Source organism: Aphelocoma coerulescens, chromosome 2 (assembly GCF_041296385.1).
Source record: "Aphelocoma coerulescens isolate FSJ_1873_10779 chromosome 2, UR_Acoe_1.0, whole genome shotgun sequence".
Classification (NCBI taxonomy): domain Eukaryota; kingdom Metazoa; phylum Chordata; class Aves; order Passeriformes; family Corvidae; genus Aphelocoma; species Aphelocoma coerulescens.
Window position 1 is genome coordinate 72583465 of NC_091015.1, and position 27211 is coordinate 72610675.

The following is a 27211-nucleotide window of genomic DNA, read 5'->3' on the forward strand; positions in this document are numbered from 1 at the left end:
CAATATTAAAGAAGATGTAAAAATAAGCAGCAATAACAACGCATAGGTGTTTTTTCCTGGAACTAGCATGACAGTATGAAATAAAGGATTTGTTAGCATGACTGCTTATATTTGCAGCATGAAGTGTTTTATCACAACACTTCTCTTATGTGTGTTGCATAAGAGAATATATCAAATATATCGAATGTATCAAATTTCACAGAAATATATTTTGTAAAAAAAATAAATCTCACATTCTGTTTTAAAGACTTGCATAAACTACTTGCATATCCATATCTTTTTCTATAAGGCTTGGAGACTAGGTATGGCTGTCATGACTGCATGAGAAACAGGTGGAAGAAAAATTAAACATGACCTAGAGCAGCATTTATATAAACTAAAATGTCATCTTTCAAGATCAGCTTCTTACTTGCTTTCAGGGATATTACAAAATTCCACATATATCATGAAGAAACTGTAATGCTTTTGTTCCTTTAAGGAGATATAACCCCCCTTTTTTATTCTGATGATTATGAGATACCAAACCTTAAATTCCCCATTAGCCCCACAACCACCTTATACTTCACATAATACAAATCAAAGACAGGTAGTTTCTAGAATCATAGGAAGAATCTACAGTGTCTTGGAAAGATGATTTTTTGGATGTTAGAATCTCATGAAAATTTGAAATGACAAGAAAATTCCAGAGAAGATGGCGCCATACAAGCCCCTCATACTGGAGCCTTTCCCTCAAAAAATGTATGGAAGAATGTAGTTTCTTTTATCTCTCTTTGGATGGGTACAGTTTTTTGGATGAAAAGTCTCCTATGTTCACAAAATACCAGAATGCAGAAAAAAAATTATATGAAGAGCATGTCATATTAAAGGAATGAAAAGGGCTTTGTTAAGGCACAGCTATAAAAAAATCCAAGTTTATACCACTCTTCCTACTGACAGCACCACTCCTTCCTTCTGATACACTAAAGCTCAAGTACGGCTGAAATCGAATCGTATGTTTAAGATGCTTCTTTTGCCCTGAACTGGGACCCAAACCTCCATAGTATGTCCACACTGCAGGCTGAACTCTAAGTCTGCTGACTGGGAGTCTCCATACTTGCCCAAGGTTTGAAAGTTTTTCAAGCTTACTGTAATTCACTCAAGTAGTAAATGTTAGTATCTGGGACATTTAACTTAATGTTGCTAATTTTGCTGTAAATGTGCATACAATGTCATCAGAACACTGACATCCTCTAGCACTCATCCCACAATTCTCAGAAAGGATGAGCAATTGGTACAAGCCACAGGATGCTTTTCTAGTTACATCTAAATACAATCACTCTGTCCCCTAAGATCATGAGAGTTTCCCTCCGACACAGGCACACCAAGTGCAAAACCACCGACACGTTTGAGAGAGCCCTAAATTCCACACACAGCTAGGACAATCACCTAGATTATGCATGGAAAATCCACATGGTTTGCTGGCAGATTCTGAGACTCTTCCTCCAGCTGCCCTTCAAAGCAGAGCTCTTGAGCTCATGCTGAGAGTGGTCAAACTGCACTGCGTGGAGAGACAGCAGGAGAATTAGTTTCCTGTGTAGAGCAATCTAATGCCCAAATCGTATCTATTGTTTTACGTGGCCACTTTACTGAGAACTTGTCTTTTCAACTGTATAATAACTTACTTCTCTTCATGCTTTTAAGTGGAATATAGTACAGAGAGGAAATTATTACAAAATAAAAACTAATGGGAGCGTTTCTAGTTCCAAGTGTTTAAATGACAGCAGAAGATGGAATAGTAGCCAGCGCTGACTTATTACAAATTGGGAAAAATGTGATCCTATCCTTGTGTGACTTATGCAAAATATACCAGATTGTTTCTGGATGATACTTGGAATCAATCTCAAATCAAAGGTTTTGTTATCTGTGGGGTTTCATGCATGTGTGTCTGGGCATATATGCAAGTCTCTGCAGAAGAACATACTTCATTATCAGACACAAAGCCAGAAAATACATACCTCCTTCCCAGCTTTATGTCAAAGGGTCAATAAAATACGATTTTAAACCAGAATAAGGAAGAAGAAAAATAAATGGAATATCTTCACTCCATGAAAGAAAGTAAAAATCTTACCCAAGATTTGGGGTACCAGACAACTACTCAAAATATTTTAGTAATAAAAGTAGTGATGCCTACTTGATTACCATCTAAAATCTTAAATACTGTATCAAATTAACAAAGTACACAGTTTTCCAGTGAGAAAATTGGGATCAGAACATAAAGACAGTTATCAAATCTATTAGTGAAGTTCCCAAAACTTGGATCTCTTGATAAGTGCTTAATTAAAAGCAAGCAAGTTCCAAGAGCTTGGTCATATGAATACTTACAAAAATAGCAAAGTTTAAATAATGAAGAACTTTACTACCACCTCTGTGGATGGGTTTCCACAACACTGTGCTCATGCAGTGCTACACTTGATGCACTGATGCCTTCCCCTCCCACAGCCACTCTAGTGCCATGACAGACAAAGTACAGCTGAGAACTAAGGGGCTCCATAAAGAGGAAGAAAAATCAAGAAAACCAGAAGGGCAGGTGAATAGAATAGAGCAAGAATGTAACATTAATATCTGAAGAAGATATTAAAGAAAGAATAGTTAGATAGAAAGAAACAGTAAAAAAGAAGGTAGACTACATAGAGGAAAAAACCCTTTTAGTTTTTGAGGGGAGAAATGGCAATAGAATAAACAGGGAGGGGTTGGAAATGGAAGAAGGTGGGAGATAACTAGGAAATCCAATCCACTACAAACTGCACAGTCACAGAGAGATAAATATCAAATGAAGTGTTAAGGAACAGAGAAGGAAAGATACCTGAACTAGAAATGCCCACAGAACTGCTAGTTAGATACTCCATCACATTGCTAGCACAAGATTGAAGTGAGCTTAAAAAAGCTGTAACAAGGTCAAGCCTGTTTATTTTTTGTGATGTCAAGGTTTTCTAGCAACTAATTTGAAAAACCCTAAAATACCTTTCTTTTTAGTATTTTTTGTCTCAGTATCAGATCAATCAATGATGGACAAGGTACATAAATGATACAAGACATGCAGAAAAAGGTAATGTCTTCCTCCAGAAAATAACAAGAGGATTAATGTACATCAAAGAATTTGTTTTACTTGAGCTCATATGGCAGATATTTAATATCATTGTAAAACTTGTCTCTCATTTTACTTTTTTTTTTCAGGTAGAATATCCTTATTTCAGGCAATCTACTGTACCAGGTAGCATTTGCATGCTGCACAAAGGAAAAAAACTGTGAAGTAAATAACCACTATTTTCATGATTTTTTAACTTAAAAAGTGTACACATGTTTTTACATGGGGTGGGGGATATATGTGGATTTCATGAGTTCATTTATTAAAACTGTTCTCAAGATCACTAATGAAGATATTTCAATAATACATTGGTACCTGTGAAACCTTGCTCAACATTTAAGCACATACATCAACATATAGCACACATACACCTTTGTGTATAGATGCAAACATGATTTAACAGACTATTGTTAAACAATTTTTTGGAAGGTAATTTTAAAAAGATAGAAAAAATACCTCTCTATCCTGTAACAGGAAAAGCCTCCCTTCTGGAACAGAGCTAACAACGTCCAACAATTCGGTTAGCATCAGACAGGGTTAGATGCTTTAAATATCCAACTACAGCAAAAGTTACTAGCATTAAACGTGGTTTTAATCAAAATATTAACCATATATACTTGTCTGCAAATGTTCTAGATTTTGTGTAAAGAAAAACCAACCAACAAAGCATTGTTTTTAGAGCAACAAATTCAGGAATTGGGTTCTTTGTTTTTTGATTTTCTGGATGCAGTATATACTTCGAATAAGACTGCAATTCTTTTATCTCAACACCTCAGGTACAGAATTAAGACACAGCAAATATGTATTTTTCTATAGCATATACAATGGAGAAGTAAGCCCTTTTGTTGCCTTGTTTCTTTGCCTATTTTCTACAAACCCTGAAACAATTCCTGGTATATGAACAGCCCTTTCTAAACTATCTCTGTATTAGCTTGCTCTGTGTTACAGATGGCACAAACTTTAATGTAGCTTAGAGTTAAGTCAAGAATAAGCAGGAGCTTTTGAGGCAATTAGATTTTCTTCACTATCATCAAGTAATGTTCAAGTGTGCTGTTAGCACAAGGCCACTGCACGGCTCTTCCAAATGGAAATTGCTTTTCTCTTTCAGTAGTCTTCTTTGAAGCCTCACATCATATCAAGAGCACAAAACAGCTTTATGTAACCTCCTCCAAAAAGCAGCTCTGAACATGAGGGAAGGGAACAGAGAAGAATGGTTGTAGGTTACAATATGAGTATTTCCATAAAAAGCGGTCATATCTGACATCTGAGATATTAAATTAAACCCAAAATCTATTTCAAGGCAGGAGATAGCAAAAGGCTCTGGCCCTTTTCAGCAATAACCTAAAAAACCTTTTTATCTTACAAAACAATTCAGAGCACCTCCTTTAGAAAATTCAGATCATGGCTTATATCACAGGCATTGCAACCTCACAGTTGCCTTACAATTTAGTACAATGCTGTCCCTGGAATAAATGGAAAGCAGGTTAAAAGGATTTTTGTTATTTTACAGAATCATATACCCAAGTAATTACCTAAAAAATCTAAAGGCTGACACAGTACTTCAAAACTGCTTTTTTTCTGGCTCAAAAGTAAAACCTACACACACTCCCAGTACTTCCATCACACATCTTACAAAACACAGTTAATAACTGAGAAACATTACTGTCCTTAGGAAAAACAGTAAGAATTGCTTGTGGTGTTCAGCTGTTCTGTAGTTTCCCATTTCCAGCCTCCAAAAAGCATCCAAACTTGGTTTACTTAAACATGCTAGCTGCCATGGCTCACATGTAAAAACCCACTTCCTAATGCCAGTAGCTATTAAAGATGACAGCAGCAAACACAGAAGATGTCAAAGTCTGAGAGATCTGGAACTATGAACATAGAAAGATGTAAATCTCACCTGCCACATGTTTAGTGCTGCAACTGCATCTTAGTCTTTCACCAGCAACTCTCATAGCAACACTTCCAACTCTACAAGTATCCAACATGTCAATTTACATGTCCTCTTATGAAACTACACTGTCCCACAGTGCAGACACATCTTCAAAAACAAAGTTTTAGGACCTAATTAACAAGAGTAGTGTGGTGTTGTCTGCCACTAGAAAGTTAGCCAACATCAGGCATTTTAGTTAGTGGTTTCTTTCAATAGACATCAGAATTTCTTTTGTTCAAATTGGCTTATTTGTGAAGGAGTCCCTGTACATGGGAAAAGAAGTGAAAGGAAGCAGCTCATCAGTAGGCAAACGGGTCCCAACTCAAGTGACTGACTTCCCATCTCTCCTTCTTTCTGCTGTTGAATTGAAGAGTCCTCATCTTGGTGAAGACAGTTCTGCTGCCTCTCTGTGCCGCCACCATACCCTCCATTCCCCTGCCACAGCCTATTGTTCCCAGAGGCCACCAGCTACAGCAAAGAGGTGGAAAAAATGCAGGAATTAACAGGGTTTTTAATCAGAAGCCAGCTGACTCCAAACTCTCACCCTTCACATGGCACTTTTACACTCGCTTTCAAGTATTTTATGTTTCACACAAGTGCCCATGATGATTCCCAGATAATGCCACAGCCTCGGGCATGGCTACGATTAACATGTTGAGTTATTGTCAATGAAAACCACTTAGAGCACACAGATACGCCTTCAAAGGCAGTGCCAAAAGAGATTCCACCTGTTTCATAATGGCTCCTGTCTGTTACATTGTGAAAATAGTTTCACACCCTCATTACTTACAGCCTCTTTCAATGTGTGATAGCTTAATTTTTGAGAAATTTCTGATGCAAAGTGTCAACTGTCCAGGAGAGCTAAAGAACTCAGCAGAAGAAACCTCAGTTTAAGGAAACTGACACTAGATTATTTATTTTCCATTAAAAATAGGGTCTTGTGTACTATTGAAATAATTGCTTGAAAACATCTTAGGTCTGTAAGTGGCAGCAGCCATTAGTATCTTAAGAATAGCCTTACATAATCTTGTTATTAATGTTCCTTGAGTGAGTTATGCAGATATCTACCCTTATCAAAGACAACAAGAGATCACACCCTGCTTCCCAAAATTGCTTATGAGGCTAAGAGCTGACAAAAAAAGTCCCCAAAAACAACAAAAAAATTTTTTGTCACTTAATTGTGTATTGTAATACAATGGTTCATATAACTTACCAAACACACAGGAATTGTCTAGGGGTTTTGCTCCTTTGAGTGTTTTAACATTTCCAGAACACTTTAATAAAGAACATTTAAAAGCATAAGGCTTAAAGATTTTACAATTATTTTAGTAGAATTGCATCAATTACAGCACATTTTGAAATAGCAACTAATTTTTTTTAATCCTGAGCATACCATCAGTCTGGGAGAAAATCTCTCAAAAAACTCTTTTCAAATCACATGAATGTTGACTTTATTTCTTACTTGGCTGGACACAGTATATGCTAAAATAAATCTCTAATGCTGTAAGGCATGACCTTATTTTTTCACAGATCATGCCCTATTGTAGAGCAAGAGATTCAGGTTGCAAAAGGCAGAAGCAAATGGAGAGCTGAGTTTAAAGCACAACTCTCAGGGGATTTCTCACTGTAACAGCCCCATGCTGCCAGAGGCATGTATGGACATGCCCTAAGGAATCCCTGTGTATCCTCCCAAGAAGGCAAAGCAGCAAAAGGAGTAGTAGTTCTGCTATACTGTGCTTACAGTATGTAAAAACATTCTTTTGCAGAGCATAAATTGAGGATTATAGTTTTAAACAACCACTCCAGGGCTAGAATGAATACTTAAACTCATCTGACAAAAAGAAGAAAAGGAATTAGGGCTCTGTGCTCCTGAATTTGGACATTTGATGCATACTGGATCCTAAAACTCCTATTAGGCTTATAAAACCCATTGTTTTGACCAGGTAACCTATTATAACAACCTTAACAGCTTTAGAAAAAACTGGGTCACAAATTTTAAAGAGCAAGGGTCATTTAGGAGAGAGCTCCAATTCCATTATTTCTGAGCTAAACATCTACTGCAGACAGAATAAAATTCTTACTGTGTGCAAAGTGAAACCTCAGTGTACAGACAAAAAACATTCAGCAGAAATTACTTGTATGCAAACATAATCTTTCATTAAATGAGCTCGTAGAAAACTGGCCAGAATATAGCTCCTCAATTTTCTTCTTTTAAATTTTCAAACAGTAAAGCTGTTGTTGGTACAGCTTTATGAGGATGTCAATTTTATCATCTTTTTCTGATGGTCCTAGAAAAAGATAAACTGTACATAAAATTAGAAGTGCTGTTCTATTGCTAACTAGAGAAAAGTTACACAGCAATCAGAATTTGACTCTCAAGAAAGCTGACTATACATATTCGTACTCTACATAAACACAGGAAAAAGCATGTATTTCAGAACAAGGAATGGCTTCAACTACAAATAGAGTGTTATGTATTTTTACACCTGCTAACTGAAATAAGTTTGAACAAATGACAATCACACACCTGGAACAAGATATTCCTCAGCATTTCCTAAGTAATTATTTAGTTTTGAAAAGAATGACTTTTAGAAGATACTTATTTTAATAACAACAAAAGAAAAATCTGAGAAAAGAGAGCTCTTTGTATGCGTCTGACATCAAGAATTCAATACATTTGGTAGGCATTCAAGAGTGATGCTAAAATGAGCTTTGTCTGTGGCACAGTATCTGAAAGACCTGCAGGTTCTGTAGTCAGAGGCTCTGTAAAGCACTGCAGTGACACTAGGTTAAAGAGAGCAGGATCAAACCCCCCATGACAGGGTAAGTATACAACCAAAGGGCAATTTTTGAGATCTGCTGTTAAATGGTTTCATCTGAGCAATGAGAAGGGCAACTGGATGGTAACTTATATTTGTTTAGGCAGTAAAGAATATGAGAGCTTAGCTAATTCTCCTCTCATATCAGCAGAGTATCTATATGCATTTCTATCACTTCTGCAGGAAGAATTTAAAAGTTCTGCCTCTGGTGCTAAATTAAGGCTTCAATGGGAAAAAGATAAGAGTCAACACCTGGAAGTGGAAGGGAAAGTAAATCCTTGTTTCTACCTCTATAAAAGCGCTGCCTTTTTGTCTGGGAATGAAGAACCACAAACATTTAAATGTCTTTCAGGAGACTGTAAGTTACACTAGATGGGCAAATACATATTGAGGCAGAATTTTCAGGAACAGCTATTATTTCTAAGAGCTATTGGTGTCCTGACCATGCATAAATAGTAATAAGGTTAGTAAGGTTAGTGTGGCTACTTCATCAAAACATCACTTTCTGGTTTGGTGAGTGAAACACAAGCATGGAAGAATGAAAACTTTTTGACTTTCTGATTTTTTTTTCCTCTTTCTATGAGATAGACCATCATAAAAAGATTAAGTACTATCAAATCTTTGTAGCAAGTCCTGTTTCAGCCACTGCAGTTAATGAGATTTTTACATCTGTTTTAACTACTAGTCCTAAGCACCAACTTATCCTTATCTCCTTTCTATTTTAGAAAGGTTCTCAGAGAAAAATATTTTAATCAACAAAGTAATAATCCTGGAAGACACTAACTCCAATCACTCATGTCATGATCCTCCATCACCAACACTTTCACAAAGCCATCATGAAATCTCCTTTTTACACTTCCTGAAAATGATCTACAAAATAGCCAGCAACATGTACCTCCACCCTCAAATCCTTTGGGCATGTAAATCGAACAGAACTAGAGCAAAGCTAATACACACCTCCACTTGAAATAACTGTATTCCCAACTAATGTTAGATTTGATACAAAAATTAAAGGCCCTCCCCTAGACTGCAACAATTGTGAAATTGGAAGCTGAGGTGAAAATCAAAAGCACAGAGTAAGGAATCTGCAGTGAGCTTGTTGCAGCCCCTACAAAGAAGAAGTAGTTAGGAGAAGGGAAAACCTTCACTGTCAAATGGAAAATAAGGAAAGACCATAATTTTAATAAAACTTTCACTTGTCCTTTCCCCTCCACGTTAACTCTCAGATATATATACAGAATGTGCTTGGAAGCAACAAAAGAGTGGAGCTACAAAAATCACCCATCAAACGATTGTGCTACTTTTAATACTATATTGAAGGTCCTAAAACAAAGATCAAAAGCGAGTCTATTTAAGCATTTATATTCAATTCCACATTGCCTGATGACTAATTTGTAAAGAGTGCAGAAGTCCTCACAACTGCAGCCAAAATCATTTGAGAATACTTTGATATAATGCCACAAAGGATATGAGCAGGAAGACAGCAGGAGTTACAAATAGCCAAGTTCCATTAAAAAGTGCTAATAAAAGAATAATGGAATTCCTTGTCCTATGAATAAAAATTGTTTCATACAGGAGAATTAAGATACAGAGAGGAATATCAAAGTTTCTAGTTCATCAGTTGCATCTCCTTATTAGATCTTAATTGACTTACTATTACATTTACCTCAAAATGCTTCAATTCAAAAAAGCAACAATCCCATTCAAAATCTTATCACACTAGTTTTCTTTATTCTTCATGTTTCTCCATTAAGGCCATTTTCACAGGCCATTAATATCAACTTTATTAATCCTTGTAAATAATGTGAGGTTATTTATAAAAAAAGTACAAAGAGATTAATTTAACTTGAAATTAGGTATAATTATTAAAGTTCTAGACTATAACTGCTGTTTTACAATGGTTTTTTAAACTAAATTTTCAAGTGGCTGGTAACTGAACTCTCACATCAACAACCTGCCTGATAAATTTAATCCATTCAATTTACACACTATTTCCTACAGGCATATGTGTAGTTACACATATATTGCATGTATATGCATATGTTCATATAAAGAGGTAGATGCACATACATATTTCTGCTACCTTCTTCTCCCAAATATAAAATCTAGCTGTGTTTTCCAATGCACTTGGTACATGGCCAGGAAAAGAAGAGACAGAGTTCAGAACTTTCCTTTGAAATGTCTAAACAACAACAACAATAAAGATGTTTCAAATCTTTCTTTGTTTTAATGGACACTTGCAAAATCCCTCACACTTCTCAAAACAGAAGCAGCAAAGACAGACATCTCATACTGCTGACAAATTTTTAAAGGGTTTTGTGCATTTGTTAAAAGAATATCCCACAGAGGCATCAAAGACAGGAGGAACTCCAAGAAAATATTAAAAAACCTACTTAACTCCCCTTCAATTTGCTGCTTAATGCTGTCTTTTGCATAACGTCTAAAAGAACCCCACGACAGTTATACCACAGAAATACTGTGATCTCTGTCTCTTGGTTCTCCAAAATCATCTTGTAACAACTTTATTTTTTTAATTTCACATTGCAATATCCTTAGAGAAAGGACCTTCTTTTTTATTCCCTACAGGATGAATTATAATAAACAAGCTGGGCTGTCTTTTTTTTCTTTTTAAACCAGGGTTCCCAGATGTTACAAATAAGGACCAAGTTATAATAATGATGTGTGTTTCTACTTCTTCCCCCAGACAACCACCAGGCTGTTCACATGGCAGCCTCTTCGAACGATGCTTCCATGATCAATAGATAATTCATTAGTATCATGTATCTCAGGACCTAATTGACACAAGAGGCTAAGCAACATACTCTAGGGTAACACAGTTCCTAAACAGAGAGGAAAAAAAGAGGGGAATTCAATACCACATATGGTCACTTTGAAGGATTTAGTGTCAGTCTATAAATTATACTTCTATGAGGTTAATTCGAGTCATTGGTTTCACAAAGCAGAAAATGCACCTTTTCAAGCATGGCTTAAAGAAACAAAGAAACATTTATGTGACAGCAGAATCTGAGTAACAGGCTCAGCACTTTAAATTTTATCATTTCTTCTCAATTTTGCATTAAACAAGAAAGATAGTTACCACAAATATTTGGAATTTTTCATAACAACAAACATAGATAATATATTTTTTTCTTACCTTATGATCATATGGATTGTATGAATGAAACAGCTGGGACAGATCCTTTGTTCTCTGTTTTTTCTGTAAAGGCATATTAATAAATAAGCCATATTAGAAAAGTTACAGGAGAAAGAAAGAGACTTCTGATTAAAAAAGCTGTATGCAGGTACAAACACATTCTCTCTCCACTTTGTTAATGAAACTGTAGGTATGAAGAGCAGTGTATGCAGATTAAGGACATTAAATATTACAGGAAATAATTAACATATATATTAACAATACTGAGGAAAATATCCTTAATAAATAATAAACACTAATCTGTGGAACATCAGTGGAATGTGTAAACAATTCAGATTAGGTTTAAGTTTTGCACAATATATCATAAATAATGTTTTAGAATACAGAAATACCACAAAACTTAGAGATCAGGCTACAGTCTTGCAAAGACTTGTCTACTATTCTAGCATGTACAGGTAGTCTTGCCTTATAGGAGATGAGGTGTAAAGGAAGTCCATTTAAAGAAGAATAATTTATTATTTTTCAATTTCTTTTGATGCTAATACTCTCATTGCCTTGATTGTGGAAAATTAATAGGTTATACGTCATTTAATGCCAAGGCAAAGGAAAAAAAAAATTCTTCTGTTCAGAGCATAGTTCAAAGACAAAACCTGCCTAATCCAGCTCCTACTGAATTTAGTCAAAGAGCTTTCAGTGATTTCAGCTGATGTTAAATAGAATTTCTCAGCTGTATCCTATGGAGGGTGGGCAGGGAGAGGAGAAAAACACCCTTTGTCTTTAGTGCAGGAATGAGTCACAAATCAGTTCAAAGTTTTATTATGTCAAAATCGATGTTTACTTATCTCATAGCTGGGCAAGGCAAAGCACTGAATGTTAGAAAATGTGTAAAGGGGAGACAACTGCAAGAACTCCTTGCTTGTAGTCTGTACCAGTGTCTTATTTAGCCCTCATTTCTGTGAAAGTTGTTTTGCAGCTAAACCGGAAAGATCTGTTTATGTTTCCAGCATGCTGGGAACTAAATAGACAGCTGCATGACTGTAGCATTTATTTTAACTTCTGGAAACTATAGGACAATTTAGTAATTTTTGATCATGCAAAATGAACTATGTATTTTCTTTCTTTACACAGTTTTTATTTTTACTGAAACACTAAGCAACTTACAATAGCTTCTCTTCTGGTAGTACAGCTGTAGACAGTCAAAGTACTTAAAATACTATAAAAATTATTTGGAGAAATGTGATAATAAATTAAAAAGAGATACCAAAATGATTACTAAAAGATTGCTTGAAAAAACCCAATTTAATGTAGCATCATGCAAGAAGAAGACAAAAGCGCTTGAGTTTGGATTATGGAAACCCCACTCATCTTTCTAGGAAGAAAACCCTATAAAATCCAGAAAAAGTTCAACTCTTGCTTTTTGTTACTGAAGACTATTTTTCTTGGATTCATTTTGTCTGTAATTATTTTAATAACACTCAATAAAACAGTATGACAGAAACCCACCCATCTTTCCTCCTCAGACTCTTGCCGAAATACTGGTTACACACTCAGCTAGACTCGATGAAGAGTGAAGATGGCTTCCCTTACACAACACACTGACAGAGTCTTCCACCTTTTTTTATTATTATAGAAAATCACGGTTTCTTTCCTACCTTTCGACAAAAGTTTTATTTTTTTGTACAAAACCAAAACTCTCCTGGCTGGGGAAATGCTGGAAATTCCTAACCTAGAAAAACATGAACTAAAACTTCTCAAGATGCATATGAAGAAATGCCCCAAAATTCCCAGGATGCCTCATATGCTTAGCTGAGCTAACTCTAAACAGCATTTGGCTGTTTTGTATGGAATCTGAATATACAGAGATAAAAATGTCATAAGCACAGAGTTAAGGTTGCTTGGTGATAATTTCCATCTTTCTAGAACAAGTGCAGTTTAACTCAGATCTCTGAAAACCAGAAAGATGTAGTATGTCAAAACACAGACACAGGACAAGGAATTAATGCTGCTCCAGTGGTAATCCCTTCAACTTCTGCAGCTGGCATGAGTCATGTGGTGTGAATAATAAGTTTTTGAAATAAAGAAGCAGCATGGTTTGCAGTTCACCTCCATGCTGTATAGTTTGCAGCTCACCTCTACATAGGGCATAAGGGTAAACAGGCCTCTCCATGTCATGTGATGCGACAGTGGAAATTAAGGACTCCATAAGCTTGCTCTCCTTTATCACCTCCAGTGGACTCTTTCAGCCCCTAAACTATCTCTTTACATGCATGTCCCCAGAATTTCTTCCCTTGACATAGCCTCATACCTGTATTTATGTTCCCTTAGCTTAGGCCAACGCCCCTTTCAAGTACCCTCTGAACAATATAAAAACTTCTCTTCCCCCACTCTTTCTCTTCAGTGTTCTGATTCCCCAGTCCTTGGTTCTGTACCAACAACGCTGCCAAAATTACATCATAAAAAGCCACTCAAAAACCCTCTCTGAAAGCAAATGCACTATCTTATCATACTGTTCCAGGTGCAGCAGCACTATTGCTTTCAAACATCCTCCCAGATCTACAGAGGATATATTCTAATTCTTTCTGAAAAAAAATTGTATTTTCTTTCCAAATTAGCATGAAAAGGCCTTCCAGGAGTCTGATAGCAACATCAGACCCATAGCTTATTCCTGTACTTCTCTCAGGCTTACCATACATTGATAGATAGTCCTTAGTTTGCAGCACTTAAAGAAACAAATTTAGGGAGATGAGATAGGTAAAGAGAGAAATTTAGATCCTATGCTAATATGGGCCACTAAAAATATAAGCATATGACTGTAAAAAAGAATTTTCAGTTTTCTGTCTCAAAAAATTGTATAAATACCACATTATATGGGAGATAAAAAGGAGACACATTTTATATCTTTAGCAGGAAAAGTATGTGAACATCTGCTGAAGAACAAATTAAAATGCTGCTGAAGGACTGAGTTAAATACTGTCAAACCATATATGCTCAAACCCGTAAGTATGCCGGGATGGAAGGGTTTCCTTAAATAAAGCAATACTTTTTCTAAGTGAGTTATTTCAAGCTTGTTACTAAACTATGCATAAGTAATTAATTGCTTCTCAAAAGACAGGTAGTGTCCAAGATATTTATAAAAATAAGAACCAGAAACCAACATCAACTACTGACATTTCTTAGGACAGCACACACAGACAATGCTAGTAGAGAGGAAACAACACACTACCACAATTTCATTATTTCCACCCCCCCACAAGCAGATATGCAAGTAACACACACTTTATCTATTTCCTTTCTCCCTCTCATTTTGCTGGGCCTCAGATTTTTGATTACTGAGATTTATTAAAGGGATACTGGTCATCCAATATGCATATTATATGTCTAAGGTACAGTAATAATAAAAGGTTCTTTTTACAACAGTCTGGAACTATACACCAATAAAGCTGAGTTAGTGACCTTGGTGTTTTTACTTTTTTTCTCATGCATTGATTTTTAGCAATAATGAAACTTTTTCTAATGCTTTAAGTGGACTATACTGTGGATTATTATTCTACTTTTAATCATGAAATATCATTTAAAGAACAACAGAATGTAAAAAATCAACCAACCAACAGAAAAACCCAACAACCCCTGTAGTACAGAATGAATCTAAAACTGTTTAAAATCTTTTCTGCACAAGTAAACCAGCATTGAATTTTGTGGTGAATACTGTAGAATTTTTTTTTTTTTTTAAATAATGGTGTGAAAATAGGGTAAAAGTAGGGGTACCCTAATAATAAATTTTTATAATCAGAATATACTTGAGAAAAATAATTTTACAAATGGAATAGTTATAACAAAAGCTAAACATTGTAGGCTCACACATGTATATTGCACTTTGCTCGTGATCCTCTTTTCATACTTGGGTGATATTTACCTGTCTTTCAGATGATTTTAATGTAGTCCAAAACTTGTTTGTTTTCTTTTCAAGCATGGTATCATAGTCTACAATGTTTATGCGAGGGAGAACTACAATATCGCTGAGGTATTTATATTACAGATTACTTAGAAGCTACTTAAATGGAATATTCTCAGATTTTCATCTAAGAATAAAAGGGACAAAATTATGCCCAATATGAAGGTATTGCTGCTTTCCTTTAGACTTGACTTTCAATTTTATGAAGTCTACTTTCACCTTCAAAGTTCTTAATAATTCCAGCCTAATACTGTGACAGATCTGCAGATTCCAGCAGTTCCACTGAAGGTCTCAGCATCAATATATCGCCAGCAAAGTTCTCCTGCCTTTGTTTTCTTGCTCCCATGATGGCAAATCATTCCGATATACAGGGCAGCCTTCAGTAACAAGAACGTGTATCTGTTTCTGTTCAAATACGCTTCTTTTCCTTCACGAGTACAGTGAATAATGTGACAAGGTGACCAGATTAATGTCTTTATTTCAGTTCTCTTCCCTCACCTACCAGTCATCTCCCCCATTTCTCTTTTACCTACTGCTGATCAGAATTAAAAAACAATTTTATTTTGCCGTAGGAACCTTTTAAAATTTAGAGTTTATAAAGTATCCCACCCCCATCCCTGAGCATGCTAACAACCAACCAATAGCAATATTGTGTTTTTCTTTCAAATAAGTCTGGAAAACCACATTACCTCCTTCTGTAGTATCTAATGGATTACATACTTTAAAGTCACATTAAACTTAGTGAATCGAGGAAAAATTTAACTACAACTTTGATACACTTTGGGAGAAGAATGAAGCAGCTTTCAAGTATTTTCACAGTTTTCCTCCCCAGTATAAATGAAAGCACAGAGGCTCCAGAGTAACAGACACTCGCAAACCCATGAGATTGGAGCTTCCTTTTCTGAAACAGCACTTTCTAACATGTTTTGTGTTGTGACATCCTCTGACTTCAGTAGCATCCATTTTCTGATCAGTAAAAAAGCTACGTCTTTCTTTTCCCCTACGTTACATCTGTGATCTCAAAACTACAGAGGCCTTGGGTAGTTCCAAACTCTGAACTCTTATAAATCAGAACGCAGCAGGCAGCACTCTACCCAAAGACACCAACTGGACTAACTTTAATCTCCACAGAATTACTTGGCAAAACAACAGTGAGGGAGATAGCAACTACTCCAACCAAGGTACATTTGAAAACCTTGCTTGGAGATTCAATCCATAAAGTCTTAAATCTATGTACCTATAACCACAACAGAGAGATATGAGCCAAGCCACTGGAACCACCATGTTATCAAAGTTTGCAGATTGCTTTTTGGTCTGCAAAACAGCTTTTAAAAAAGTTATCAGAAACCAGTGAACCATTCTCTTTGACCTCAATTATTCAATGCATCACTCTCTTAGAAAAGATCCTGAAAAAAACCCCATTGCGCCCCAGCCAGATTTCTTGATAAAATCATACCTGGTGTTCATTCTGCACTTGCATCCATGCCCTGTAAAGTCTGAAAGAGCAGAAGTGACAATACAGACCTGACAAGTTCTCTGCTTCCTATCACTAACTCACCTCTACTGACATTATTCCTGTCTTTCTGATCACATCTCTAACGAAGCAGACAATAATTTGGGGATTAGCTAGTCTTTTTGACCTAACCTACCTGGTTACTATGTTAAAACAGACTCACTGTTCTACTTAAAACTACTGACCCAGACATATTCAGCTTGCTTTAAGAAATAAATTTCTAATAATTTTTGATTCATACACGGAAAATATCACTTAGTGTATAGTGTGTTATTCAGCAGTTCACCTCAATGTTCCAGGATAGTGGACGTTTTTTCCAGCTCCCATTAACAATAGAACTATACATTCATAACTCATATTTTGTATACTTTTTTTTACACATGATGGTTCTTTCAAAAAAATAGAGCATGGTTCTGTGACTCTGTGCAATGTGTCTTTTGTCTAAAAGAGCAAAATATATAAAACTTCACACAGCTTTACTGATCATTAATACTGGAAAATGGTTGCAAACATTAAAGGAATGCTATCTTCAGGATTACGGCAACACAAATGGTTATGGTTTAGTCTATTTCACATTTTATTTCTGATTTATGGAAAACTACAGATACTTTCAAAAAACAGCATAGGATCTTCATAAGAACATCTGTCAACCTATCTTAAAATAATTTGTTGAAGGATCCATTTTCAATTAAACCATGTGCATTGCAATTTCCTCCTTCTTACCTCCCATATATTAGCTACATAATACAGACACTTCAAACTCATATATTTTACAAATATTGCTGAATTTTATTCCTTCTGGTAAATTTGAAATATTTTAATTTATCTTACAATTAATGCTTGTTATTCCTGTCACTTTGTATTAGAGATAATCACCAACCATATGAAATTTAACAAGGGCACGTGCTGGATTCTGCACCTGGGATGGGGCAACCCTGGGTGTACAGACAGACAGACTGGGGAACAAGATGCTGGAGAGCAGCACCACAGACAGGGACCTGGGGGTCTTGGTTGATGGCAAGTTGAACATGAGCCAGCAGTGCCCTGGCAGCCAGGAGGGCCAACCCTGTCCTGGGGGGCATCAGGCACAGCATTAGAGCCGGGCAAGGGAGGGAATTGTTCCGCTCTGCTCTGCACTGGGGCGGCCTCACGTTGAGTGCTATTTGTGGCTTTGGGTGCCACAATGCAAAAAAGACATGAAACTATTAGAGAGTTTATTAGAGAGTGTCCAAAGGAAGGCCATGAGGATGGTGAAGGGCCTCGAGGGGAAGCTGTGTGAGGAGCAGCTGAGGTCACTTGGTCTGTTTAGTCTGGAGAAGAGGAGACTGAGGGGAGACCTCATTGCAGTCTACAGGTTCCACGTGACAGGAAGAGTGGGGAGAAGTACTGAGCTCTTCTCTGTGGTGACCGGTGACAGGACTTGAGGAAACGACATTGAGTCAGACGAGGTTCAGGCCGGATATCAGGAAAAGCTTCTTTACCCAGAGGGTGGTTGGGCACTGGAAAGGGCTCCCCAGGGAAGTGGTCACAGCACCAAGCCTGACAGAGTTCAAGAAGCATTTGGACAATGCTCTCAGGCACCAGGTGTGACTCTTGTGATGTCCTGCACAGTTGTAGTCAATAACCTTCCAGCTCACGATATTCTACAATTCTATGATTCCATAAATTACGCAAAATTTATTCTGAAGACTTTCACAAAGCAATTCTTAATTTCAGAAAAGGCCTTCAGCAGTTGTTCATTTTGAGGGTCCATAAATTTGGTATAGTTTGTAAAATGCTCTGTCTCACTTCTGATAGATTTTTATATCTGAAATTCATGTAGAAATTTCACAGTCTGTATGAGGTGGGTATTTCCTAAGGATGCCACTATAACTGATTAGGAAGACTGCTTAGGTCAAAAACAATTTGTAGAACAAAATATCTAGCTGAATCTTGGCCTGAGGTATTAGCCATATTTCAAATTAGATTGACACTAAATCAGAAATTAAGTGATTGGTCCCAAGGCACAGACTGTTTTTAAATATGTATAGTTAATGCAGCCAGTTACACAATAATATAAACCAGAATGAACTGCAAACTACATCTTAGTAATGAAATGTAATTTTAAAATATCTACATATCTATATCTATAGATATGTTAAGCCCAGAGCATACATAAGCCCAGGACAGACCTGTCTGCAGGGCACTATTTTCCTTTCTACAATCTGGTGAGGTATCTGTGTGCTGTACCACACACGAGAAGCCTTGAAAGCACTAGGTTTTCCAACTTTCCAAGAAGAACCGAGAGAGAAGTGCTGGAGAGGTCACAGTGTGCTACCAACTGGGAGAAGCAGTGCTCAAGTGCTCACTTTGTGATAAGAGACCACATGTGTACCCACAACACACGAATTCACTACACATACAAAAACTGCTCTCACTGTTTTATCTTCATCCGTTACTCAGTCCTCCACTCTACTTCCAGGTTTTCAGGAATTCCAAGATTTTTAGCCCAATGACCAGAGGTGCAGGCGCAGCAATGAAAACAGTGGAAGATACGAGTTCCAAAGCACTCACTGACCTGATCGACTGTGACGGCTTTGAGGGAGTGTACTTGGATTACCAAAGACAGATGAAGTTCAATAAAGGGTCACCAAGAACCCACCTCAGGATATTTCAGTGTCCTTTCCTTCCAAAGCACTTTGTATGGGCCATCATAATGTTACATTATTTGCAAATGATGGACAAGCTTAGTTGGCTCTCTGATACAAATTAATTTGCTGTGTTAAGTCACAAACTCTTACACCTAAACCACATTCTCATTTGAAGAAGTCCGGAATTTTGAAATTTTTCTGTTCTGATGCCTACATCCAGTTTTAGGGGATGAGTTATTATTAATTACTACAGCTGCTGGCACTGTTTTTAGCTCTGAGCCGTCCAGTTTATAAAGTGAGTTAAAATTTCAAATTAAAAAATGGAATTTTTTTTCAGTTTTACATAAGTTACCTAACAGTAATTCAACCAAAATTTACAAAAATGACAAAAAGGCACAGTTAAGACTTCTTCCATTGTTCTTCCACTTCATTATGAACCAGTGAACAGGACAGAAGAATAAAGAGTAGATTGGAGATAAAATTGTTTTCTCCCTTAAAATCAAAGGCTATTCTGCCTTGTCTCTGAGAGTATCTTCCCTTCCTTCTATTCAGCACAGGATTATGTGGTGTTCAAATTCCTGATGCTATTTCAGCTTTCTTGCAACTAAAAATCTCACAATTCCATCAGGATTTTCAGACACACTCACAGGGGAAGGAGGATGGGCAATGAGTGCTCATGACCACTACAAATCTTGGAGGACTACATTTTCCAAAATTACTTTTTATTTTATACAACATATGTTCTGCACATGGCTGCAAGCATCAGTCTACAAAGTTACATGATGTTAACAGCAGTTTCATGATCCTTGCAAATTCTGTAACTATTTCCGGCCTGACAATGAAGTTTAGAAAGAACTCTACCTCTTCCTCCATATGTATATTCTCCTTATTCTATTGTCCACTTATTTTTCTTACATGGCCTAGATTGAACCCATAGCTGTACTTTACTTTAAGATGCTCATATTTTCAACTTGGATTTGCACAAAGTTTATGAGGAACCTGCTGGTGGTTTTCATTCCAACCAGTTTCTGCTGTAAAAAAAAAAAAAAAAAAAAACAACAACAAAATCCAAAAAACTAGAACACCAACTAAGTTGGTTTCCTGAATGTATTTCCAGTCTAGCTTTGAATTTTGACTTGTTTTCTCAAGCAACACAGTTGTGCTCCTTGAAAGCACAAGACTTCTATTTTACACCAGTGTAAGATTTAAGAGCCACAGCTCCAGGCTAGAGTAAAAATACTTATGTCCTTTCTCAGGGATCTGACTCTGCTCTGTCCAGCTGTTACTGTGCAATTTAACTCATTCCCCAGATTCAGCTATGAACTGAATTTTCAGCAGCTCCATAGGCAGATAATTTATTTATGAATAGGTTCAACCTATCTTAAAACCTACCAGCTCAACTGTCTTCCACAACAAAAAAACCAAATCTTCATTTCAGCACCTGGTCAAATAACTTAAAGTGGTTTGAGCTTGAGCTGATTCTAACTCTAAAATAAAATGGTCTTTCAATATTTGTAAAATTCTGTTTAGTAGTTTTGTCTTACCACAAAAGCCCTATTCTCAGGTAATTACATTCCTTTGAATTCACTGCAAAACCCACAGTTCTGGCTACACACTGAATGGTGAGCACTGGGGCAGACTTAAAGATACAGCACAAAAGTAGTCAAATGTTTTGGCCATCTTTAAGAGGAAAGGAGGAACCAGGCTTTCATAGGTCAACCAGTTTATATAGTTCCTGAAAAAAAACAGGGAGGAAAACATGCAAAACTAATTCTAAGCATCTAGAAGGTAACAGAAAGAACCAACATGGATATGGCACTAACCAACAGACAAGTAATCAAAATAAAACCCATCAAAGAATAACTGGGTTTGTAGATGAGAGAATTCATAGCTATCTTGATGGTTTGTAGGGCTTTCTGCAGTACCTCACATGTTGTTGTGAGGTACCTCACAACACACACTGGACCTCATAAAAATCATAAGGGAACATGATGTAAATAAAACTACTAAAAAGCAACTTGCTGGAAAATGTTAACTTGGAATACTATGATAGTTCAGTGGAAAATTATATATTGGTGAAGAATTATATATTGGTTGTTTTCTTCATGGTCTACCTTCCCCTCCAGCCTTCACGTTTAACTCTCTGGTCCCAAAGCTGTCATGAAAGGCTTCACTCAGGTCTTTATTCTGGCAGAATAGCAAACAGCAAATAGAAGTGTACTGCTGAAAACCAAATTGTAGTACAGACACTCAGCAGTCAAACTCAGACATTAATCGGTCTTGGCTTCTCTTACACATGAAGAACATTCTGCATGTTATACCATGCATTATTGCATGTGCTGGGGAGGGGAGATGTGGGTAAGGGGCCAAGAAGCAGTTATTACAGCTGCATCCAATTCCTGGGGCATGTAATGCCATTTAGTCACAGCACTTAACAGGGGAGCTCATAGGCAGTGATGGAAGACTGGAGTAACAGTACTGCTGAATAAGTGGCATTGTTCCTTTTTCTATTTACTTTTCTTTCCTTTTCTCCCACCTTATGATCTCCACAGCATTCCTCTTTAATTTTAAAAGAATATCCCTACACAATCCCATTGCATGATCTTTGGATCGGTCACCATTAATCTGATGCAAGAAGTATTACTGATTCTGCTATGTCTGTGAGAATCAGAAATGAGATGGTACCTTCATTTCTGGGCACTTAAATCGCATTAACTAATCAACTCCACCCGAAGCTGCACTCTGTCAACCTTCAAGTGCTTAACAGTGCCATTGGTTCTGTCATGTATCACAGAGTACATGAAACCTTATCAAGTTACTTCTAAATCCGTATCAGACAGCAGATGAATTCTTTCCTTACTTCAGCTCTGACCCTGGCCTCCTCAGGCACATTGTGCCACATCACTACCCACTAAGGTCTGAAGCATATGCTCAAAGGCAAGATTGGTCCTCGATTATCATCATTCCTCACTGTCTGCTCAACAGGGAAGCTTACCAGCCTTTTCTTTGATGGAACACCTACGAGGTCCCCCTGTGCTCCTTTCCTTTGGAGCTCTGAACACGGCACAAGTGTCCCCTGCACAAGCAATGCTATTCCATTTGCTGTCCAGCTGCCTGTAGTTAAAAATGCTGAAGCAGAGGACAGCTGATACTGCCTGATACAGGACTGGTTATTTTTCGCAGAGATTCAGAACTACAAAACCTATATCCATCCATCAAAGGAGGAATTAAACATCACACTGTATCTACTGGCACTCAAGAATGCCTATTTCTAGTGCCTTGCTGAATTCTAATCAAAGAGAGAGATGGTGGATCTGCAGCCACTCAGTTATGAAAGGGTATCATGAAACTTCTTGGAGACCTCCTAGGGGGAAGTAAAAGTAAAGCAGTCTAAGAAAAATAAGTAGCCATTATAGACTAAAGGTCACAAAATTTCTGCTCCCACAGAGTTGATCAAATACAACTTGTCTGGCAGACAACACTGAGGTATATATTGCATTATGCTGTCCTTACAGAAAAAATCTCTTAGTGCATTATGTACTGCTCCTACAACTGGTAAATATGGGAACAGATCTAAGTGATGGTTCGATTAAATGGAGGGGGATACAAGGTCTGATCACTGATATTTTTTTCTCGCAATAATGATGAGTGTACCAACAGTGTGTTAGTTTTCTAACTCTTCAGGGTGACCGAGCAACTGCAGCAGCTGCTGCTGGCCAGCTCTGTATACTCAGCATGAAGCCACATGGTATGGAATATCCCTTTGGCCAGCTTGGGGCAACTGCCCCAGCTGTGCAGCCTCCCAGGTTCTTGTGCCCCTCCAGCCTTCTTGCTGGTAAGGCACGAGAAGCTGAGAAGTCCTTGACTTGGTATAAACACTACTTAACAACAAGTAGAAATATCATGTAGTGATATCAACATGATTCTCATATTAAATCCAAAACACAGCACCATACCAGCAACTAGGAGGAAAATTAACTCTATTCCAGCCCAAACTAGGACAGTTATGAAGTTTTTAAATTGGTTATTCACCTCAGTATAGTAAGCATAGTGCTTAATACAACTAATACAGGGAGAAAAAATTAATGAGACACTTCAGAGGAATTAAAGGAAATGTTCAATAGTTGACTGACAAAATTTTCTAGCTCAGAGCAACGTAATTATCTGATGATATAAAGAAAGAGAGAAGGAAAGAGAAAGTGAATTTTTTTTTTGAAAGATGAAAGTCTTTCATCTAGATATCACTAAAAAATGCTTTTTAAAAATATAATAATTACACCGATAATTGAAACCAAATTTCTTACACTATCGAAAATATATACAGAGAGATTAGAATCCACACTGCAGTTGATGCAGTGTGATGCAGTAAACATGAAGTTGCAGTCACATTACTGCTCTCAAAACAGCTGCCATCTCCTATTCTCAGTTAGAGATGAACCTAATTGTCCCTTGTTACGATCCTTATTTTCAAAATGGCTATTTCCTCATGTAATTTCCAAGTGACAGAAGTCAAGTTGATCCTGAGATGATAATCTCCCCTAATGTTTCAGAAATTATTATGGACCAAATCACAAGGACAGAGAAAAAAATCTTGCAAGTCCCCACATGACTAATAGCTGCCTCGAAAAAACAAAGACCAGAGAAATTAAAATTATCAAAACCATAAGGTTTTACACACTCTTAATTTTAGAGAAAAAAAGTAACTTTCACACTTAGAATTATTCTGATGCTTTGCAATGCAGCTAAATATGAGTTCCCTACCAGACACGTCTAAATCATATTCTCTTACATTGCTTCTTCTTAGTTTAACTAGAATCTGTAATTTGAGTTATGCAATTATCAGCACTATCCCTTTTACAAGTAAACACAGTAAGGCAATGGAGAAATTGAGATAGATAATACCAATAATAGCAGCAATAACAGTACACAAAGTAGCATTCATCATTAACACGCTTCAGAGTGAATAAGGAGCATCCAGACTCATCTCTTCATCTCTGAAACAGTGCATTTAGCAGAAGGTGGGTAAACTGGGGGGAAATGTAAGAAAAAAGTATTTGGGCAGCATTTAAGTTCTGGCCAACATCTTGGCTCATTTTCCATGCACATGACTCAGCATTACTGTAATTGCTTATTAGAAAAAAGAAAAATCATGTGTAGGTTTGTTTTAACTTTTCTCTAAACTGGAGAGAGTATTTATGGCAAGCATAATCTAATTGATGGTCATGAAATGATAAGGCCATTTAGACAGATGTCTGATTCTCCATGGACATTTTTTCTCCAGGAGAAATAAGAAAGGCCTGCAGCCTTAGCTGTCTTTTCTGAATTTATGGTGGCAGAACTGTCCATCCGGATTAGTGTCATCTGCCCTTTTAGCAAAACATCGGTGCCTGTAAGGCTTTCAATGATAAATTATCTATGTGATGATTCCATGTTGACCTACTGTTTGCTTTTTCTATTAAGATAAGCTCAAATGAGGATTTTCTCCAAAATAGCAATTATATTTAAGATCATGATCAAAATGATCCACTAAAAATATGGAAGTGCTAAATATTATTATGCTTCATACTCTAAAGACTGTCTCTAGAAGTGGTAAAGTCTTCCAAAAAAGCTAATCTAAAAGGAACTGACATGGCAAGTATGTTATTATAGCAGCTGTGATACTTGGGCAGAATCACCAAAGCCATCTTGAGCCAGAGTTGGTGAAGTGGAACAGTGTAGCAGTTTGCAATCAGCAATGCATTTGTCCATTGCAGAAGTATTTAAAAACTGAAAGAACATGCAAATAACATTCAGTCTTTAAAAAAAATAACAAACAAGAATGACAGTTGTCAAATAACTTGCTCGCTGAGTCAGCACTGTTTTAAAGCAGTACTGACAAATTTCTTCTCCCATAAAGAGATGCTACCAACAGATCCACTGCAGAGGATACCGTTATGAACATCCTGTGGAAGCACCAAGCTCACAAGTTCAGACTGGCAAGCCAATGTACCAGCTGTGCATGTGCTGTTTCTTACCCAATGCAAATGCAATAAAATGAATTAATTAATGTGGATAATATTTCATTAAGGGATGAAAGGGTCAGAGTGCATAACGTGGGTGGTTGTGTGCTACTTCCTTTTCCTAGCAGAGAAATGTAAGTTACTCTAAGCAAGGAATGACAAATTAAATGCCTGTCCATTTCTGGTAATGCAGGAAAGACCATCAGCTGCTGTCTAGAAGTAATGTGAATATAAAACATAGGAGATTAGCACAAGCTCTTCCTGCTCTGTTTGACTAGTTGCTCTCCATTTCAACTAAGAGATAAAAGAACAAAGGATCTCATAACACAGGATTTTTGAAGGACTACAGGGAAAAGAAAAGAAAAAAGAGAAACAAAATCTATTAATTACAGATTTTCATCAGCCCAGGATTAGAGGCCCTATCTTCTTTGAAGGTTCTAATTCACTGAAAGCAATAAGTACTAGTGCTACAAATAAGAAGAAAGAATGTAAAACTGGGTTAAATTGACAATTACCGTTTTCCAAGTAATACTTCTAACTACAGAACAGCTAATGTTCTTTTAATAATTTATCTCTTTGCATATTGTCTTCCGATAAGCACCCAGTTAAACAGAAGTGGGTAAATTAACTTAAACTCTCTGCACCTCCCATGAAAATACCATGCTTAAAAACTTGGGAATGAAGGAATACAAACCTGAAACATAAATCAATGTTTTGATTTTGAAACTTCCTACCTTCAAAAAATTACATTTCTGAACTTCTTTTAATTTATCAAATATATAAAAAGCATTCAAAACTAAGACAAATAATGCAACACTGTGAGCTGGTTACACTAAGGAGACTACTTTAACAGCAGGTACTTCTATTTGAAAATGTACAATTTCCCATTATAAGATCGTCTACAATAAATGAACAGTCATTGCTCCAGCTGCACTACACTAAACAGTAAACTGAAGAAGCCAGATATAATCTCATTTTATGTCTCCAGCAGCTGACACATCCTATGGAATTCATGGTATATACTAAGAGCAAGCACAGAGACTTTGTTTAGCTTTCCAACATACAAGCAAAGGGATACAAGTTCCAATAGATTGTTTTGACTTCATGTTGGTGTACCAGGATACATAAATTGAAAGAAATAGGTTTTTATTTAAATTGATTTACATTTCTGGCTGACTTTCATTCTTACACTGAAAGGAAATATAAATGTTATTTATGCCCATAAAAATGATACAGTAATGAGTTGAATTACTACAGGCATCAATCTTGGATACTTTCCTGTTTTGAGATTCAGATTACAAAAATAACAAATTCAATTTTTGTAAAATAAATCAAACCATGCCTTCTGATATTATTGCTATGATTATTGCTTATAAATAGCTATTTATAGCAAGCAAAATACAGTCAATAGCTATGTACCTTCTATATAAAACCAGACTTTTTCACCTTGGAATTTAAGATGAGAATGTTGGAAATTAGAAAGTGTTAAGGGGATTGTAGGAAGGGAAAGGATGGGAGGGAGGGGGGAAGGAAGGATGGGAGGGAGGGGGAAGGAAGGAAGGAATGAAGGAAGGGAGGGAGGGAGGAAGGGAGGGAGGGAGGGAGGGAGGGAGGAAGGGAGGAAGGAAGGAATGAAGGAAGGAAGGAATTCGGAAGGAAGGAAGGAATTCGGAAGGAATTCGGAAGGAAGGAAGGAAGGAACTAGAAATGAAAGATAAACTCCAATTTTATTAATGTCCTTTAACATGCAGGCTGAAGGAAGTAAAATTTATAAGCAGTGCATAAGGAGAGTCTCAGAAGAAGTGGCCTGTAAATTTGATATTTGACAAATAAATCTGAGATTATCACTGCTCTATTATTAATACTTTGCATAATTATTCACAATAAACTTTAGATTGCTAGAGTCTCAAAAATCTTAAAATGAAAAAAAAAATAATATGTGTAATCAATCAGCTGCTACTCTTGGTACTCATTTACCCCAAACTTGATAGAAAGCAGACAAGACCTTCTCAGTATAAGCACTGTATTACTCTTCCTCACAATCTGAACAGTCATTTATCTATGAAAACACATTCAGTGATCTAGCT

At 36.7% G+C, this 27211-nt stretch overlaps 1 protein-coding gene across 6 annotated transcripts in view; it reads right to left on the reverse strand.

Moving 5' to 3' along the window:
* CDKAL1 (CDK5 regulatory subunit associated protein 1 like 1) overlaps window positions 1–27211 on the reverse strand; it is a 383689-nt gene that overhangs the window by 84096 nt on the left and 272382 nt on the right. For all 6 annotated transcript variants that reach the window (XM_069007992.1, XM_069007993.1, XM_069007996.1 and 3 more), the window contains exon 13: window positions 11031–11093. In XM_069007992.1, coding sequence (XP_068864093.1) covers window positions 11031–11093 — 63 coding nt within the window. The remainder of the gene's footprint in view (window positions 1–11030; window positions 11094–27211) is intronic.